The sequence below is a fragment of the Diabrotica undecimpunctata genome, chromosome 1 (genome assembly GCF_040954645.1).
Source record: "Diabrotica undecimpunctata isolate CICGRU chromosome 1, icDiaUnde3, whole genome shotgun sequence".
NCBI classification, from domain to species: domain Eukaryota; kingdom Metazoa; phylum Arthropoda; class Insecta; order Coleoptera; family Chrysomelidae; genus Diabrotica; species Diabrotica undecimpunctata.
The window spans coordinates 55,063,348-55,082,940 of record NC_092803.1 but is presented as its reverse complement, the minus strand read 5'-3'; the positions used below and the strand labels follow the sequence as shown (position 1 = coordinate 55,082,940).

General features: G+C 32.1%; 1 protein-coding gene across 1 annotated transcript in view; it reads right to left on the bottom strand.

The window, feature by feature from the left end:
* LOC140438965 (trypsin alpha-like) overlaps positions 1-19,593 on the bottom strand; it is a 78,494-nt gene that overhangs the window by 4,807 nt on the left and 54,094 nt on the right. The window contains exons 3-4 of the mRNA XM_072528605.1: positions 18,418-18,559; positions 16,304-16,417 (exon numbers count right to left, since the gene is read on the bottom strand). Coding sequence (XP_072384706.1) covers positions 16,304-16,417; positions 18,418-18,559 — 256 coding nt within the window. The remainder of the gene's footprint in view (positions 1-16,303; positions 16,418-18,417; positions 18,560-19,593) is intronic.

The window sequence follows — 19,593 nt, the reverse complement described above, 5'->3', positions numbered from 1 at the left end:
AAAATGTGGACTTACAACTTAGGAATCGACAACGTTAAAACAGGAGCAACTATAATTTATATATGGGATGAAACCATCACTAAAAGCAGATCGAGCGAAATAGCCAGTTTTTTTTAGTCACTATTTGGAGAACTTTGTTTATAAGCATGTGAGAAAAGTTATAATTTTTAGTAATAACTATGCCGGGCAAAATAAGAACATAAACGTTGTTTTGTCTAACCTTGGCCACATTCATGCAAATCGTTTTGATCTTATTAAGCACGTTTTTTTAATGTCAGGGCATTCGATGATGGGATGTGATCGAGATTTTGGTTCATTTAAATTAAAGATCAAGGGCTGTGAGGTATTTTCTAAAGAACACTATATCCATTTCATTACACAGACTAAAAAACAGAACAAATTCCAAGTTGTTAATGTCACGAGGGAAATGGTTAAGGATTTCAGTATTCTTCAAAAAGCAGCAACTTAATCTCAAATGTTGAGAGCTAACTTCAAGAATGGCAGAATATTCGAATTTTCAAAACATTTTAAGCACTTCAAAATGTAATAAATTTTAACTTATATAGTATAGAACTTCCACTTAAATACCAGGGTGCTCTCAAGCTTACAGAAGAAAAGAAAAAAGACTTAAAAAATCTTCTTAATTATGTACCCATGCCCCATAAGCGTGCTTTACAAGAAGTTATTAGTGGAGGAATTAGTACAACTGAAGTCGAAGGAACTGTAGACAATGAAAATCAAATTGAGTTTAATTGAAGCGTTATTTGTGAATTTTGCAAATTATTTTACTGCTATTAGCTTCCACAGACTTTGTTAACAAAACTATGTTTATTTTTGTAGAATAAAAAATATTACACCCCTTTTCTTTTCATTTTATTAAAAGCTTGCAAATCTTACAAAATCCTCTTTTAATAACGGTATAATTTTATGGGATTAAGCCACAATTGGTTTTAATGATAATTACATTTAAAAAACACTTTTTCTTTCTTTAAAAGTAATGTAATTATCATTACAGTCAATTGTGGCTAAATCCCATAAAACTATACCTTTAGCAAACATGCCACAAATAAATAGCTTCAGAACTTATCCTTATTTAAGTTTTGTCAATAAAATAAAACCTGTTCGCCCCTACTATTCTAACATGTTTTTAAACTTTATACTCAGTTTTCCAGAATTCCAGTTTTCTGCAGTTCGCCTTTACGCTTTCAAGCTCCTGTATGTTAAACTGTTTTAATTTTAAGTTCATGCGCACTGTGTGCGAATGTTGTTAATTTTACGCTAATGTATGTTTTTAGTTTTTATCAAACTCATCTAAAAATGTTTGTGATTTTATTTGTATATTAAATTAAAATCCTAATAGTTTATAGAATACACAAATGGTTAAAAACTTTTCCGCGAGGCATGGTGTTGTGTGGTGTGTAGGGTAGGTGTCTTTGCTTCTGTTCTATTGAATTATTTTATTCGACAAAATTCCTGACCACGAAAAAGTAGAAACAACAACAATTAATAATGTTTTTATTAGCCCTGGTGCTCCAAACATTGAAAAATTAGATGGAGGACGAAGCTATGAAATTTAGCAGTTTTAAATTAAAATGATTTTAATTTTATCTAAGTCAAAGTAAGTACTTTCACAATTTTTTGAAGAGATTTGGTTTCTTGGATTTCAAAGGAGTTTCCACTTTATTGTAACAAAATATAAAGATACCAGTTCTTTTTAAATAATGTCTCATATCAAAGTTTTATTGGTTGTCTTATGTATTTGGCTGTGACCACAAGTTATCCCTCGTTATCCGCGGACTCATCAACGCGGTTTCGCTTATGCGCGGTTTCGGTATCCGCCCAATCGACTTTTGACGAATGCTTCACTCTATACAGTCTACACGGTAATTCACTGGCGTCCAATTATATCACTCCTATGCTTCACATTTAGTAGATGTATTTCACAGATATGTATATATCCAGGGTGATCCTTAAGTAATTGTACAAAAAGAAACAGTAGATTCTACACTTTAAAATATTACGATTTAATTCAACTTGCATTAATAAAATGTTGATATTAAGAAAGATACAGGGTGTTAAAGTGCAAATTTAAAATTTCGTTATAACTTTTATGTTTGTAAACATTTATGTATAAAAATTCACAACTGGGTACTTTTAAATATGAGAGATTATAATTTGATGCGCACTTTGATGTACTGATAGAGGGTGCCACATATGCCAACTATGTGGCACAAATTTGCACTTAACTTTTTTGCTCTTTAAGCTACCTATACTTGGAATAGGAAATATTAGAGATACATTATTTTAACATAAAAAGGTATACCTATTAATAACTTCAAAACTCAACACTTTTCGAGATAATCGCATTTTAGAAATCAGCTGCATAATTCTGATTCAAGGCAATTACTTCAGGCAACGAAGGAAAAATAGACAGAAGCAATAATACTTCTGAATTTTGGTATAAAATACCTTTAACTCAAGTTAATAGTTAACGAAATATTAAATAAAATAAATATATCAGCACGATATTTAATAATAGGAATTGACAAAATAACAGAATAATAGGATTTTACATCAAACATTTTACGTTTTATGCTAAATTAAAGACATAATCAAAACATATTGTTTACAAACCAAATTAAGAAATAGTTAAACTAAATAACATAACTTTTTGTCAAAGTAAGTGCTCGATATGGCCACAATTTTATTTAATTCATTTGTCGATATATTCCATAAAAGATCGTCTCATATTAAATAGCATCAACGGTTCTAAAGAAACTGCTGCAGTATTTATGTCTTCCCATAGCTGGTTGCGAATATTTATGGGATTCTTATAGACACGTTGTTTTAATGCGCCCCATACACCAAAATCAAGCGGATTAAATTCTGGGCTACTTGGTGGCTATAATGTATAAATGGATTAATATATTTTTTTGGATACATATCCAAATCTTATGGTATATTATGGAACTACATCTTATTTGTCGCAGTGTTTAAATAATGTATTAAACTGTAATATATCTCGTCCATTGGTTACTTATATTCACACGAAATAACCTATCGATGACATTACTTATTTATATGATTACGTTACAGCTTACGAGTAACTATAATTACATCTCGAACAAATAGACTATTATGATTTACTAACTAACTAATATTATGCTGAACTAAATTGCCTGTGTGTTTATTATATTCACAACAATATAGGCCAACGATGACATTTTTGTAAAAATGCTGAGTCTTTAAGGTTAGATTTGTAGCAAAAGTATTATGAAACAAGACACATATGTGTTATTCAATACCTGTCCTAAATGAATCATAATATTTTAAAGTGCAGAATCTACGGTTTCTGTTTGTACAATTACTTAAGGACCACCCTGTATAATCTACTTCGCATTTCGCGTATGGTAAGAGCAATTATACAATTATCGTTCTCGTTATAATGTACCTACATAATTTTTATACTGAAAAATGTCTTCGCCTGAAAGGAATAGTAAAGAGTTTGTTAAAAGGAGAAGATATGTAATGAGTTTAGATAAAAAATTCAGTTGTTAGACTGTTTAGCTGCAGGAGAATCATGTGGAAGTGCCACAAAGACGTTTAAAGTGAATGCATCTACTGCAAGGACTATTAAAGAGTTAGAAAACTATTCGTTCCATTGTTTTATACGGCACTAGTTCAGGCAACAAAGAAACTTCTTTTTCGCGATATCAAACCTTAGAAAAAGCACTAGCCCTATGGATCGAAGATAAAACAAAAAAGAGCATGCCAATTAGCATACGAAGGATACAAAAAAATGCTTTTCGTCTTTACGACAATATAAAGGCTGACAACAATTCTTCTAGTTTCCAAGTAAGTAACAGATGGTTCGAAACATTTAAAAAAGAGTTTCTTTACATACGTGAACATTACGTGAACTTACAGAACAGGAGCTCCTCGAAATACTTTAAAGTAATAAAGAAAGCGATGAAGACGATAACTCTCAAGAAGCAACAGTCGAGACAGCAATCACGTCTCCCACTTTAAGCAACATAAACACGATATTATCGTATGCTCAATAACTTTAAGATATGGTTTTTGACGTGCATCTTTCTATGGAAAGGAGTTTGAAATTCAAGAATGGTTAATTGGCACCGTACAAAGAAGCGCAAAAGTAAATTAGGAAGAAAATGAAGCAGCCAACCATCCTGTCATATTTTAAATAATGAAGTTTTTAAAGCATTCTATACTTGTAATATGTACACATAGGTAATTTATTAAGTATTACTATCTAACTGCTTATTTTGTTGTTTCATTGTATATCTACATATACAGTGAACGGCTAAATTATGGAATATTATCATTATTTCGAGAACCGTCGAGTTTTGAGGGAAATCCCGAAACAGGTCTATTTTTTTTTATAAAATACCCATGTTATAACGTACATGGAGTAGGGATGATGTCACCGGTGTAGGTGTAGTGACGTAATCGTTAATTTTTTTTTAAATAGAAATCGGTATAATGCGACACCTCATTTAAACAAGAATTTAATTGTCTATTTAACGACATTACATTCTTAACTAAAATATTTTTTTAAGGGTACAAAGACAATTTTTTTTAAATCATTGTAAGTCTAATTTTATTTATTTATTAATTCTTTTACCTATTTCAATTTTCTTAATTTAAATTCAACTAAATTACAACTAATGAAAATCATGAATGTGTTGCTTGTGTGAGTTCATTTCAAAAGGTAAAAGAAATAATAAATTAGACTTACTCACAATCAATTTAATTTAACTATCCAGACGACCGGTTTCGCTTTCTACAATATGCAAAGCATCTTCAGGTCTCGATACAAAGTTAAATAAATGCTGAAATAATAAACCCATATTAGGGTGGCAAAGGTAGATGATCATCTACCTTTTTTTATCTTTATTAGACAACACCCTAATATGGGTTTATTATTTCAGCATTTATTTAACTTTGTATCGAGACCTGAAGATGCTTTGCATATTGTAGAAAGCGAAACCGGTCGTCTGGATAGTTAAATTAAATTGATTGTGAGTAAGTCTAATTTATTATTTCTTTTACCTTTTACAACTAATGATTTAATTAATAATGTACTTTAAAGTAACCAAATTATGCATAATAATTATTTTAAATTAAATGTTCGAAATGCCATCCATCGGTTTCTTGACAATATGCGAATCTACGGACACATTCATCAAGTACATGGCGGATGACTTCCGGAGTAATTAGACTCATTTCATGCCTAATTCTATCTTTCAAGTCCTGTAAGTTTTGGGGTCTATTGACATAAACTTTTAATTTTATGTAACCCCACAGGAAAAAGTCTACAAGGTGTTAGATCTGGCGACCTTTCTGGCCACTCTACATAAATCCCGCATAATTTCAGAAAGCCGGCGATCGGGATCGTCGTCGTTTAATTCCTGATGTAGTTGAATTTTGTAGGAATGGTATTTTTCTTTTTTTTAAATACGTAATACCGATCGTTGGGATACTCTAGCATATTCACCCATTTGTGTTGAACTACTGTGAGGATTGTCATGTACATTTAATAAAATATCAAGTTTCACACTGTCTTCAATTTTAGGACGCCCAGCGTTTGGAATATGTTTAACGTGCCCAGTTTCTCCAAATTTTCGGACTATTTTATTTACTGTTGATTGGCTGATTGGTCTGTCTGGATATTTTGAGTTGAATAAATTGCATACCTCGTTCTGTGTTCTTTTTTTTATCTCCGAATCCGCTAAGAATTAATATTTCAATGCGTTGTGTTTCATTTAGGTGAGCCATAATTTAGTATTCAAAAGAAAAAATTACAATTGACAACTGATGACAATTCACAAAATCAAAACATTTACGTCAATAAATATAACAGTATTGCAAATTTAACGTGATAGGTACTTGGCCGATTTGAAATTATGCTCCACCCACGATGCGCATTCGACCATAACACAATTCGTCCTTATTATTTCTTGGCCCTTCGAAGTGCAAGGTACTTGTATAGTCTGCGACAAAGCTTTTTTATTTTACTTATGTTTAAAGTTACTGTGTGTTAAAGAAATATCGTATTACAATAGATTTGACTTTTTAAATAATTATTGTTAAGTATTTTAAATTGTAAACATGGATTTTCATTCAAAATTAGAAAGATAAGTCTTGTCTGGACAAACGAGGGAGATAATAGCAAATGTAATTATTTTTATGCAGAGAGAAGCGATGCAAAATCCGCATGTTAAAGATTTTAAAAAAGTTCAAGAGCGTGTTTCCTTAGCAACGGGAATAAGTATAGCCACTATAAAATGGATCTCTCGTGAAATAAAAAATACAGAAGAAGGTGCTTCTACATCATTTTCGACGCCTAACAAAAGAATGAGATCTGCCCCAAAATCCAACTTGGGTGATTTTGACAAAGGTTTACTTGGGCGTATAATAATAAATTATTATGTCACGGAAAAACGAGTTCCTACATTGCGACATATAACAAAAAAAAAATAATGAAGACAATATTTATACAGGGTCGCATGAAACTTTGAGAAAAGTGATGAGAGATATGGGATTTCGATGGAAGAAAGGGAAGAATAACAGGAAAATCCTAATGGAAAACCCGATATGCAAGTGCTCCGGAGGAAGTTTCTCAGAAATATTAAACAATATAGGGAAAAAAATCAGCCCATAATTTACATGGATGAAACTTATATTCATTCCTCTCATACCCATGACAGATACTGGGGAGACAATACCACCGAAGGTTTGCACAAGCCAGAGTCCAAAGGACAAAGACTGATTATTGTTCACGTTCATAAAAAACGCATGTTTGACATTTAAATCTGGGAAAAATTGAAACGTCAAAATAACATACAATATAGACATAGACATATCATAGAAGTTCCATTAATAAAAGGTCACTCTCTGTAAACTTGTAGTATGGAGTGTACCAACGAGGCGAAGAGACCGAGCGCATTATGTATCTCTTTTCCTCCGAATGCGTTCTCACTTAATTTTCTACGCAAGTGGAAAAATTTGTCAAGTATCACCTTAAATTTGACAAGTTGTAACTATGCCACTATCACTTGCTTGAATTAACATTTGATAAAAAGTATCATTGTTTATGAGATAACTTTTTGGGTCCATTATTATTTTTACTTATTTTTGCTTTTTTAAGTATCTACTTCAGAAAGTCATGGCAGGAACCGATGGATGGCATTTCGAACATTTAACTTAAAATAATCGTTATGCATAATTTGGTTACTTTAAAGTGCATTATGAATTAAATCATTAGATGTAATTTAGTTGAATTTAAATTAAAAAAATTGAAATAGGTAAAAGAATTAATAAATAAATAAAATTAGATTTACAATGAATTAAAAAAAAATTGTTTTTGTACCCTTAAAAAAATATTTTAGTTAAAAATATAATGTCGTTAAATAGAGAATTAAATTCTCCTTCAAATGAGGTGTCGCATTATACTAATTTCTATTTAAAAAAATTAACGGTTATGTCACTACACCCACACCGGTGACATCATCCCTACACCATGTACGTTATAAGATGGATATTTTATAACAAAAATCGACCTATTTCGGGATTTCCCTCAAAACTCGACGGTTCTCGAAATAATGATAATATTCCATAATTTAGCCGTTCACTGTATGTACTAATACACGTATCCTAACTACGATTATATTTCATATTCTTCTTTGGATCGCGGATCCTTCGCCAACCACGGTTTCACCAACCGCGCCTTTCTCTTCGAAACGCAACATACTCGGTTGAAGAGGAATTACTGTACCCGATATTTCTCATACAGCCAGCATTTTGAGTAAATACTGTAATTGATTATTTTAATCTTGAAGGTTTTTCTGATGCTTTTTGGGGTGAGGATAGAAAATCCTATACGGATTTTGTGTTTAAATTAGCCTTAAGACCATTATCTTGGGAAAGTAGAAAGGAAAGAACTGATGCTCTTTCATCTTCAGAAGCTGATATGTTCTTACTTTACAGTTTAAAGGAGAGTGTTGGAATAAGGAAATTTACTATTAATATTTAAACTATTCAGAATGGTTCAGAAACATTTTTATATTGTAAGTAATATGTTGGATAAACTGCTTTAATTTTAAGTTCATGCGCACTGTGTGCGAATCTTGTCGTTAACTTTAAGCGCCATATTGTTGTATATTTTTAGTATATATAACTCATCTAAAAACGTTTGTGATTTTATTTATATAATAAATTTAAATCCTAATAGTTTCTGTTTTGTACCATATATATTTTTTCGTTTTTATTTTCTCACCTCCCAATTCCAATCTCCACCAAAAACTTAATTTTGAAGTTCCAATTTTTGTTTTTGTCCTAGATAATGTATACTTGGATAATTTGCGCATCCATTTCTTTCTTATCCAGCCTTAGTAAGGTTAGTTTATTATTATTGCGATAATCAACTGCGCACACGTAGGAGAGGGTGGTTTTGGTTGATAGGTAGGATAACAGGAAGGCATCATTTTGCAGGACCTCCTTCTAGAAGGAAATCTACTCACTAGGGATGAGTTAACCAGGTACGGCTTTTAAAAATTTCCACTTTCAGAAAATAAAAAAAGCCTCATTACAGTACTGTCTTCTGTCAATAATGTTAATAAATTAAATAAATAACACATATTTGCAAATATATCTCTTCAGTAAATATAATTAATTTTGAATAATATAACATCACAAAATATTTCGACAGACAATTATATCAATAGTAAAGTAGACTCCCTCTATAACGAGAACTGAAATGGCAGACTAATTACCTCGTTATAAGCCGATCTCGTTATATCAGACAACAATAATACTGTGCATACATATGAATATGTAGTTTTTTAAACCATTAACTTCCTATAGTGAAGCCATTCGGAGCAATATAAGATGCTAATAAATATTGTTTGAATGGCGTCTTTGAAAAAAGTTATTTACTTTTATTGTCAATGAAATACATTACAACAAAAAAGAGTTGTTTACTTTTATTGTCAATGATATACGTTAGAACAAAAAATCTGTACTTACATTTTTTTCCAACTACATAATGTATAAAGCGTATTTTCAATGATAACATAAACTATTGCTTCTGCAATTTTAAGAAATCTGTCATTTTTGACTGCTCTAAATTGTCTAATATCATTATATCTATCATATTTTCTAAAAATGTGAAACAGTTGTATTTATTCATTTTAAAGAAGTTTATTGAGGGCGGCTGGTAAGTTTATTGAGGGGTCGTTTAAAAAGGTATTTTTATAGCCACGACCGGGCCAAAAACGTAAAAAAACACGTTTTTGGAGCTTATTTTCTCTCGTTATAACCAAATTTGCCTCGCTATAGAGGTTATAGTTTAATAGAAATTTCAGGGGACATCTAATATATACTCCATTCCACGAATATACGACTGTTTTAAATTCGGTTTAAGGTGTCGATTTAAATGGTACAATGTGCTGAATTGTACAATAGTAAATTTTCCCCATTTTAAAATACTATTATGACAGATATAAACCTTAGATTTAAATATGTAGTCATGATATAAATATAGAGTTGATAGTTTATAGAACAGTTGTAATTCAGATTTTGAAGTATATAATTACTATCATTGAGTTTTGTATTGTAAACAAGTTGGTTTTTGAAGTAAGTAATTTCAACGAAGTGTAACAATACTTAAATAATGTAATGTGATTAAATAGTGTAATTTATTTAATAGAATATTTAATTAGTATTAAAAAACAAAAAAAAAACGGTTTTTAAAACTAAAATCAGTCGGCGATATATGAAACTGTATGTAAATTTTCGTTACTTTTTAATATCTGTAACGACTTTGTACTTTAACTATCAATAGCCGGTATGTTATACCCGTTACAATACTTTCAGAACTTTTAAGAGTACACCCACTCAAAGCAAATAAATATTTAAAACTGACAAAGTGAAATATTAGATTACTTTTCTGGTTTCTGAACCATCGTTCTGCCAATTTCTTTTCATTTATATTAAAAATAGTATATTTCTTTTTATTACAGTTGTAGTACCTAATAAAGTAATAAAATAGTGTAATATCAACGAAACCCGGCACGCCTCTTTGGTGTTTACATTTCACTGAAACCCAACCTAAATGTCTGATGAACACATAGACGTCATTGTATTTATTTGTAGAAGCGTTTGCGTAAAATTTTTTGTTATTTTCGGATTAAATTTCACAATAAATTTTGCGTCTATCTGAACATTTATTAACTGAAATAATTTTAGTTTAGGTGTCATACCAACATAGATCCTTTTTATTGGAATAATGATTAGACCAATTTACTTTTATACTTCTACTGGCACAGTAAAATATTCGTTGTCACAATAATCCAAAACAGTCATATATTTGTGGAATAACCTATATCTCGTTATAAGCGAAACCTCGTAATAATTGTGTTCGTTATAGAGGGAGTATACTGTATTATATTTCTTTCTGCCTGTTACACTAACGTTTCTCCTCAAGAACTTTCATATCGAGGGGCAGAAAAGCGATGACCATCAGACACCAGCCAACAATAACGGAGCTTTAAGGATATTTCCACGTAAATATAACAATCCTTGTATCGGCATGTAAGTAACATTCATATAATTTTAAAATGGTGTACCTTTAAAACTGTGCATATACATATATTATAATATTGGAATAATTTATATTTTATCTAACTGTACCCTAATATTGGTAATTTGTATCATATAATTAGTCTCTCCGGAGACCTGAAGATACATAGCAAATTGTAATATGCGACACCGGTCGTTCAAGGTAGAATAAATTGATTGTAAGTCCATTATTTATTTCTTCTGACCTAAATTAAATATATATTAATTAATAAAAACTGTAGGAAAAAACATTTTATTCTTTAAGTAACTCTGTTTAAATATAGATAAATAAGGTTTAAAAATTATTACACTATTTTTAAGAATAATTTTGACAATTGAATTTGTTGTATATCTGGCTACCATGTCCTATTATTTGGGAAAATAAAGTAAGTTTAAAAATATTAAAAAATTTATTAGTTAGTACGGTGTTGCCAAATACACTCACCGGTACAAAAAACGGAGCACTTGCATTTTTAAAATAAAAACTCAATATAAAAATGTATTCTCTTTAAACTTTTATTATTATGAAAACGTAAACACAAACGAAACAGTTTTAAATCCAAAAAAAATGCATACAAATTCAGAAATAATGAACACACTATTCTTATCACTTTTAAAAGTGCAAAGGTAGCTATTGGTATTCTATTTTTATTCTTTTGTTCTTAATTGTCAAGTCGAATCAAGTGTCAAACACAATTTGAAGTTGAACTGCGTTGATTTAATTTCAAGAAATATGGTTGTATATCCCGAAACAACGTCTGTTATTGTTTCGTTGCTTCAAGACGGAAGAAGTGAGCGATATGTTGCTCAAAAGTATCAAATATCCAATAGTACTGTGCACTGTATTTTTATACGTTTCTTGGCAACCGGAGCTTATACTAGATGACCTGCAACCGGTCTCCAATGAAGAACTAGTGTCCGTGATAATCGCTTCAAAGTCTACGAGATCGTCGTACCACGGCCATACAAATCCGAAATCAACTTCAGCACGTCCAGAACACTAACCTAAGTGAACGAACCATTAGACGAGGGCTTGGAAAAGCAAATTCAAGCAGTCGCAGACCTGTAACTGGTCTTCATACGCCATCGAGTTGCGCGGCTTCAGGAAACCATGCTCATTTTACTGTAAATAATTGGAGGCACATTTTATTTTTCGATGAGTCCAGGTTTATCCTCCGGTCTCCAGATGGCAGTGAGAGAGTATGGTAAAGACCACATGAACATTTTGCAGAATGTACCTTCAGTCCTAGGGTAGGCTATCAAGGGGGCTCAATTATGGTGTGGGCTGGAATTTCTCTAGAGGCACGTACATAATTGTACATCATTACGAGAGGTTTCATAACAGCTGTTAGGTACATTGATGAAATTCTCCAAGATTTTGTTGTGCCTTATGCTGGTTTTGTTGGAAATAATTTTGTTTCGATGATTGTAAGTGAAGTAAACATTCCTGTAATGGATTTGCCAGTATTGAATGAAGACGCAAACCCAATCGAACATGTTTGGGACATGCTTGGGCAAAGGAAAGGAAGTCGTGTTCCTGTACCTTTAACCTTACATCAGTTACAAAAAGCCCTTTTAGAGAAATATGAACTTATTCCTCAACAGGACCGAAACGTTTTTTATTCAATAGTTAAATTTTTATTAGAAATTACTTAAAACAGTTTGTTTCGTTTGTGTTTGTGTTATTATAATAATAAACGTTTGATAATTAAAATTTTAAGTTTTTTTTTAAATGCAAATGTTCAGTTTCTCGTGCCGGTGAGTGTAATTAGAAACTGGAGAACTTCTAAAAATTATTTCAAAAATTAAATGTAAAACCTTAGCTCGTCAAATTGTAGGTTCTATATTAAATTTACTTAAAGCTATGTAGAAACTATCTAATAATATATATAATTTATTGGGGGTGAAGACACCACTCTAATAGATCGGGAAGGTTATTAATTGATTATAATATTCTAATAATATATAGGATAATTTATTGATGGAAGCTGTAATTAAATCTAATATACCCCTCTAATGAATTGTCTCCACTCTGATAAATGCTGTCACCATTGTAGAAGACGTCTGTTTCAATCTCCTTATCAATGCCTCTACAATTCTTAGGGGATACTTATCCCTGCGAGCGGGGCAAGGCTTACTGGCTCCACTATTCTGAACTGACTGGTTTCGCCCTCGCGGATTTACAAGAGGGTAGAGAAATCTTTTTGGAAAGGAAGGGGATTAAGGACTTCTCGGTCTCAGGTCCTGCAAAGAGTGAGAGGCTATGGGCTTACGTTAGAAGCCGGAGCACTGCATAGCGAAATGTGTATCTCTTCTAGTCTCGACCTGTAACGGCTAGGAATAACAAAACAATTTCGAATTTATAATGTATTAACTAGACTGTACATTACAAATATCAGTTATGACAAAAATGTTCGCTCAGGCGCGAAGGGAGACGAGAAAAGACATGCAAGGAATTAAAGATCAGACAATTTCCGTATTATTAGATATACCTGGGGTTAGTATATAGAGATCTTAGTTACCTTTGCGTATCTTGGCTCTAGCTAGGGAATACGCCTCCAGTCTACCGGGATTTGAGATTTCGTACCTTCGAATCTCCAGTTGCCGACACTTTATACGTCACACTACCCCGTCGAGTTAAATAACGCGTCCACTGTCTGCGTACCTTCCGATCTCCACACTATGGCGTGAAGCTGCTGCGTGACCACTTCCCACTAACGCCGCTCTCGCGTGGGGCCCTCAGGCGCCGCGCTACTACCGTCCGACTGACCAACTTCTGTTTGTTTTTATGTATCGCTAACTCCTCCTTAGATTCTTTATGTCACGTATTCCATGTGTTAAACTGGATCACGCTATGTAAAAACTTCTTACTTAGCTCAATTATTCTCACTTGTTTAACAATTCTTACCTTGTATTAATTTCCAACAAGGTCTAAGTGTCGTAATTTTTAAACATTCAGGCTTGTGTTAAACTGGGTCAATTATTTTGTTTTTAATTTGAAATGTATACGTTAAACTGTGTCGAATTTATTCTTTATTAATTTGGAATATATAATAATTACTTAAATAATTATTACTCTTTACTAGGCTAATTGTCCCCTAATTTTTCCTTCTTTATTTCCTTGCTGTTTACATTACAACTATAAACATTTTAATACATTAACAAAAGTTCAAAAGCTAGTTGCACCCAACGGTTAAAAATAAACTATAATACATCAACCGATTTTAGGAATCAGTTTATCATGTATTATTACAATTAGCTAAGAACGAAAACAAGTTGATAGTGGATTTACTCAGGAGTTTTCTTGTGGAATTTCGTTATGAATCGGTTTGATAACTAGACTCGCTACTACAGACATTATCTCCTGCAGTAATACAGATTACCTAGTCATCTTAACGTCGAGAATCGAGGCAAATTTAATGGAATATTTAGAGATACGATGCAACTGTAGGCTCTAACTGTAATTAAAAAATGGACAATAATTGTAGGGCTTTACATAAAATTTGCCAAGTAGAATTTAGAGTAACTAGGTCCACCAAACCTAAATAGCCAAATATAAATCTGGTAGGTAAACTAAAATACCTTTAACTACGGGCTACGGTGTACACAGTACACCATGCGTATTAAGTTGGTTGCCGTTTCTTAAAACTATTTTCTGCTTTTACCGCTATCAGTATAGTATCAACCATTGTCTGTTACAGTCGATACGTGATTTTTGATCGAATAGTTGAGTTGTGATAAAAAATATCAAAGTGAGTTCCCGAACGGTACCTTTAGTACACCACGCACATAGTTATGTAAGTAAATTTAACGAATGTTAAACTTTAAATTACCTGCAAACGAGTTATTTTCTGTGTAGTAAATGTTACATTGTACTTTTTATACAAAAATGTGAAATAGAAACTTAGGAGAAATATTTTTTATAGGGATCGAGTGCGTGTTAGAAACCCTAAAAGTCTCACACAAGATGAGCTTAGAGCTATGGCTGAAGCATTGTTCGAAGAAGAACCTGAGGAAGAAGTTAGGGGAGAAGAGGATGCTAGTTCGTCAGAAGAAAAGGAACAAATTACGGAAGACAACGATTATAACACTGAGTAGGAGATAGAACTAAATGATAAAGAGTCTTCTGATTCAGATAACGAGAGCGATGGTGAGAGTTTAAAAAGCGATGAAGATGAGTATTTTTATTTTTGCTTGCTTCTCTTAGATTTGATGACAAAAATAGTAGAGGGATACATCATGTCAAGGTTTGACATCCGTATGTCATGATAGGAAGGATGCATTGGTTGAACACTTTGCTCCTCAAGTATTAAGGTATTTTGCAGTTCTTCAGTATCAAACTGAGTTTTCAAAATCTTGCTTATGCCATTCTTGCTCTTCTAGTGATTTCAGCACTTTGGTTTTCTTTGTCAAATTTCAGAATTTCACCTAGATAGATATATTCCTGGACTTGTTCTCTCTCACTTTCATTTAGTTATACGTCTGGGATTGTCTCTGTTAGTAATTGTTTGTGTTTTTGTCATATTCATTCAGAGGCCGACTTATTGGGAGCTGTCTGCGAGTTCCTTTATCATAATTTGTAATTCCTCGAATGTGCTCGCTATAATCACGATGTTTTCAGCGAATCTGAGGTGGTTTAACTTGTTGCCATTAACGTTGATGCCATATCTTGACCAATTTGTAGTTTTGAAGACTAGATTTAAAAGCTTTGGATATATTACGTCGCCTTGTCTAACTCCTCTCTTAATGGGAAGTGTGAAGAACTTAATTAGTATTAATTAGTTCCATGAGCCATGTACTTAAAGTACTCCTTACTATTATTCACTGCGCATTTACATCAAATAAGTAATAAACTTTTTAAATAACCCCATATAAAGAAGTCCAGGAGAGTTAAATCGATGATCTTGCTTTTCATTCAATAAGTCACCGATTTAACTTTGGACTACTTCATATAGGGTTATTTCAAAATCAAGATTTATAATACTATTCTAGCTTCAATGGAAGAACTAAGATAACGAACAGTGAAAAAGAAATTTATGAAAAAATTCAGAAACAAAAATAAAAACGATGCATGATATAGCTGCATACATTAGAAAACGATCAAATCATTTTCATCATTTCAAAATAGTTATTACCTATAAACTATTATAAATTAATGTATAAGTTTTTTTATAACTGTATTATTATTTGTATTTTTAAAGTATTTCAAATTTTAAATAAATTGACTGGTACCTGTCAGGAATAAAAATTACCCAAGACAGATACTTTTGGAAAAAATGGAGCTTAGTTAAGATTTTACACTAGTGAATCAAAAATTAATAATGAAACAACAACGTTAATTTAGATATCCATCAAATTTTATTAAAATAATATCGAAACTCTATCTAAACTATATTTTAAGCAATACTTGTAAACGAAAGGAAGATTATATGAAGCCATAGCTGTTTAATTTGACAGTTACCAGTTATAATTAAATTTTCGTCAATAGTTTGTTTTTTCCTATTTATTTAGAAAATACTATATTATAGTATTTTCAAAGCCAAATTATATTTATAAATGCAAAACAATTTATAAATATTATGTGGAATATTTGATGTTAAATGGTTCAATGTTATATGGTTTTAAAGAGGATAATAATAAAGTCATGCAGTATTGTACTTACCGCAGTTTTTCCCCAGCCTGCTACTACAAGTGAAGTCCCTTCTGTTAGTTTAAGACCTTGTTCTGGTAAATTTATGGGCTTAATCTTTTCCGAGTACTTAACTTTCTCTGCTAACTAAAATTGATATAAAAGTAAATGAACACTAGATTTGGTGTTAAAAATAAAATAAATTTTAATTGTATTAATATAAATTAAAAAAAAAAACCAATAAATTAAAAAAATTCGCTCATCATTATTATTATATCCACCACAAGACCTATTATACTTATCACAAGTCCTGGAATTCTCGCAAGATAAGTTACGTGAGACTACCCTGGCCACTACTGAAGAGCACCCAATCACCAAGTGTCCTAATAGCCATAAAAATTAACCTTATGCAAAGCAGCAGCAGCCACGTCTATCTAAATAAAAATAATTTATTTATTACCATAAAATTAGTGGTAGCTCCTTACTGATGAATTTGGTTACGAGGCCTGCCTTTTTACCTAGAAAATAATCTACATTTGTATATATCTCGTAGTGTGAGCAAAGCACAAACTTTTAAATGGATAAAACAGACATGCGTGCCTTCTATTATGTTTTAAGTGGCCGTCTATCTTCTTTGTGTTGTCTTCTACGAGAAGTTGGCTACCATCAAACGATATGTTTTTCTGTTTTGTGTGACATGCATTGTTTTGAATTATACCTTTAAGTTTATCAGCTATTAAGGGGCAGTATGGAAAATTCATACTGACCAAACCACTTCTAGCTTCAATCGTGCCTTCCGCTATAAGCTGTAGCATACTGTACTTATGAATACAAAACACATAGCCCAAATATGACGCTTTCTTACTTTTAACAGTTGTTAATAATTTCATCTCTTTACCCATGTCATTTGGAATGGAAAAGTATTACTGATCAAACTATCCGAGCTGCTAAAGCTCAATGAGGAACCAAAACTGCCAAAATGTTAATGACTATAATGATGACACATTCGTCTCAATATCTATGTATTGGTCGCTCTGTCTGTCCAAGATATTCTTAGTATGCGTTGGTTATCACATTTCTAAAGCCTATAACTTTTATACAGTTCAAAAGTTCGAAAAGGGGAGGTATTATTGAAATGAGTAAAATATTTTAATTCCTAACTGAGAACACACAAAGGACTGTACACTGGACTCCACAAAAAACACAATATAAAATTGTTTATAAGTTTGTGTTGAGCTTTAGTCCAAATTGGTTGTCTGTAGAATTTACTTTATTGAGCGTCATCTGTAAATATTGTTATCGGCTGGTATAATGGTATTATCTGTATATCGAAGATTACTTATTGGTACGCCATTAATCTTAGCAGAATATGGACCTCTTTAGCCTGGAAACCATACCAAGATGGCCACCACACCTTTTCAGTTTATCAATTCTTCTTCTTCTGGATCTGTTATGTCAACTGTCAATTTTTCTTCTTTTAGGCCTGTCGATTCTTCTGTTCGGTTTGCCAGCCCAAGTGATTGGGCCTAGGTCACGCCGAGTGACGTCACATTCTTCTTCTTTTCGGTTTGTCAATTCTTCTTTGTATCAGCAACCGCCTTTTGTCATTTCAACTGTCAAATTTTTTTCTTTTCGTCGAGTAATCTGTCAAGTCTTCTTCTTTTCGACCTGCCAATTTTCGAAAAATACTTGACAGATGGCTCGACGCAAAGAAGAAGATTCGATTATCGAAATCACAGCTAACGGTTACGTATAAGAAGGAGAATTGACAGATCGAAAAGAAGAAGACTTGACAGATGGCCCAACGAGAAGAAGAAAATTTGACAGTTGAAATGACAGCTGACGGTTGCTAATACAAATAAAAATTGACAAACCGAAAAGAAAAAAAATTGACAGGCCGAAAAAAAAAAGAAGAATCCACAGTTGACATACCGAAAAGAAGCAGAGGCCGTGGGCGTGACTTCGTAGTCATTGGAGTGGCGAGACTTTTACTACGAATATATAATGTAGTAGTCATCCCGTGGCTTTCCATATATCCGCAATCTATATTGTAACCTTTGTTTTTGGAAACCTGTTTTACTAGTATCATAAAATATCATTATTAAAGATAAAAATACTAGTAAATAAAATTATATATTTATACAAACCTTAATAATTGCAATATCATTTACAGCTGTATGTCCATCACTCGCGTATTTCTCATGTATTGATATATTTTTAACCCCTATGGTATTACCTGAATCGGCCCAACGAGAAGTTCCAGCAACAACAGATATTGATTCTACTCCTCTAAAAATTAAATAAGTATTACATTATGTCATAAAATATGAATTAGATGGATGAGTTGAGTAACAAAGCTTAGAGTTTTACTTAAAGGCCAATATTTTACTACTATCCATATAGGTATATTAATATTCATCTCGTTACTAAAGCCCTTTCCAAGAATATACAGATATGTATATATATATACATATATATGTATATATATATACATATATATATTTATATTTATATATATATATATATACAGATATGTATATATATATATATATATATATATATATATATATATATATATACATGATGAAGAAACTACAAGAAGAATATACCAAGGCTGGCCTAGATATTAACCTCGCGAAAACAGAGTACCTATCTACAAGTGAAGAAGACATAGAAGATCTACAGATTGATGACAACGTAACAATCAAAGGAAAGGATAAATTCAAATACCTGGGGTTTATAATCACGAAAAAGGCAACAACAGAGGAAGAAATTACACAAAGATTAGGACAAACAAGAACAGCAATCCGACAACTTAACTCAGTATGGTGGGATAGACACCTAAATATGAAGACAAAAACGCAGATTTATAAAACATTAGTGCGAAGTATTATGACATATGGGGCCGAAAATTGGATCATAAACAAGAAAAACAGCAGTAAGATAATAGCAACAGAGATGGAATGCCTGCGAAGATGCTGCAGAGTAACAAGAATGGATAGGAGAAGTAATGACGAAATAAAGCAAAGAACATCAATAGAAACAGACATACTAACATATATAGAACAAAAAAGACTAAAGTGGTATGGACATGTAAGAAGAGCTAGCGACAGCAGATGGATAAAAAGAATAACCGAATGGAGCCCCATAGGAAGGAGGAAAAGAGGACGACCCCGAAAATCCTGGAGGAACGAAGTAGACGACGCCATGAGTAAGAGAGGACTAAACGATGGAGAATGGAACAACAGAGAGAGATGGAAACGGTTGAGCGAGGGAAGGCAGTGAATACTGTAGAATCCCTAAATATATATATATATATATAT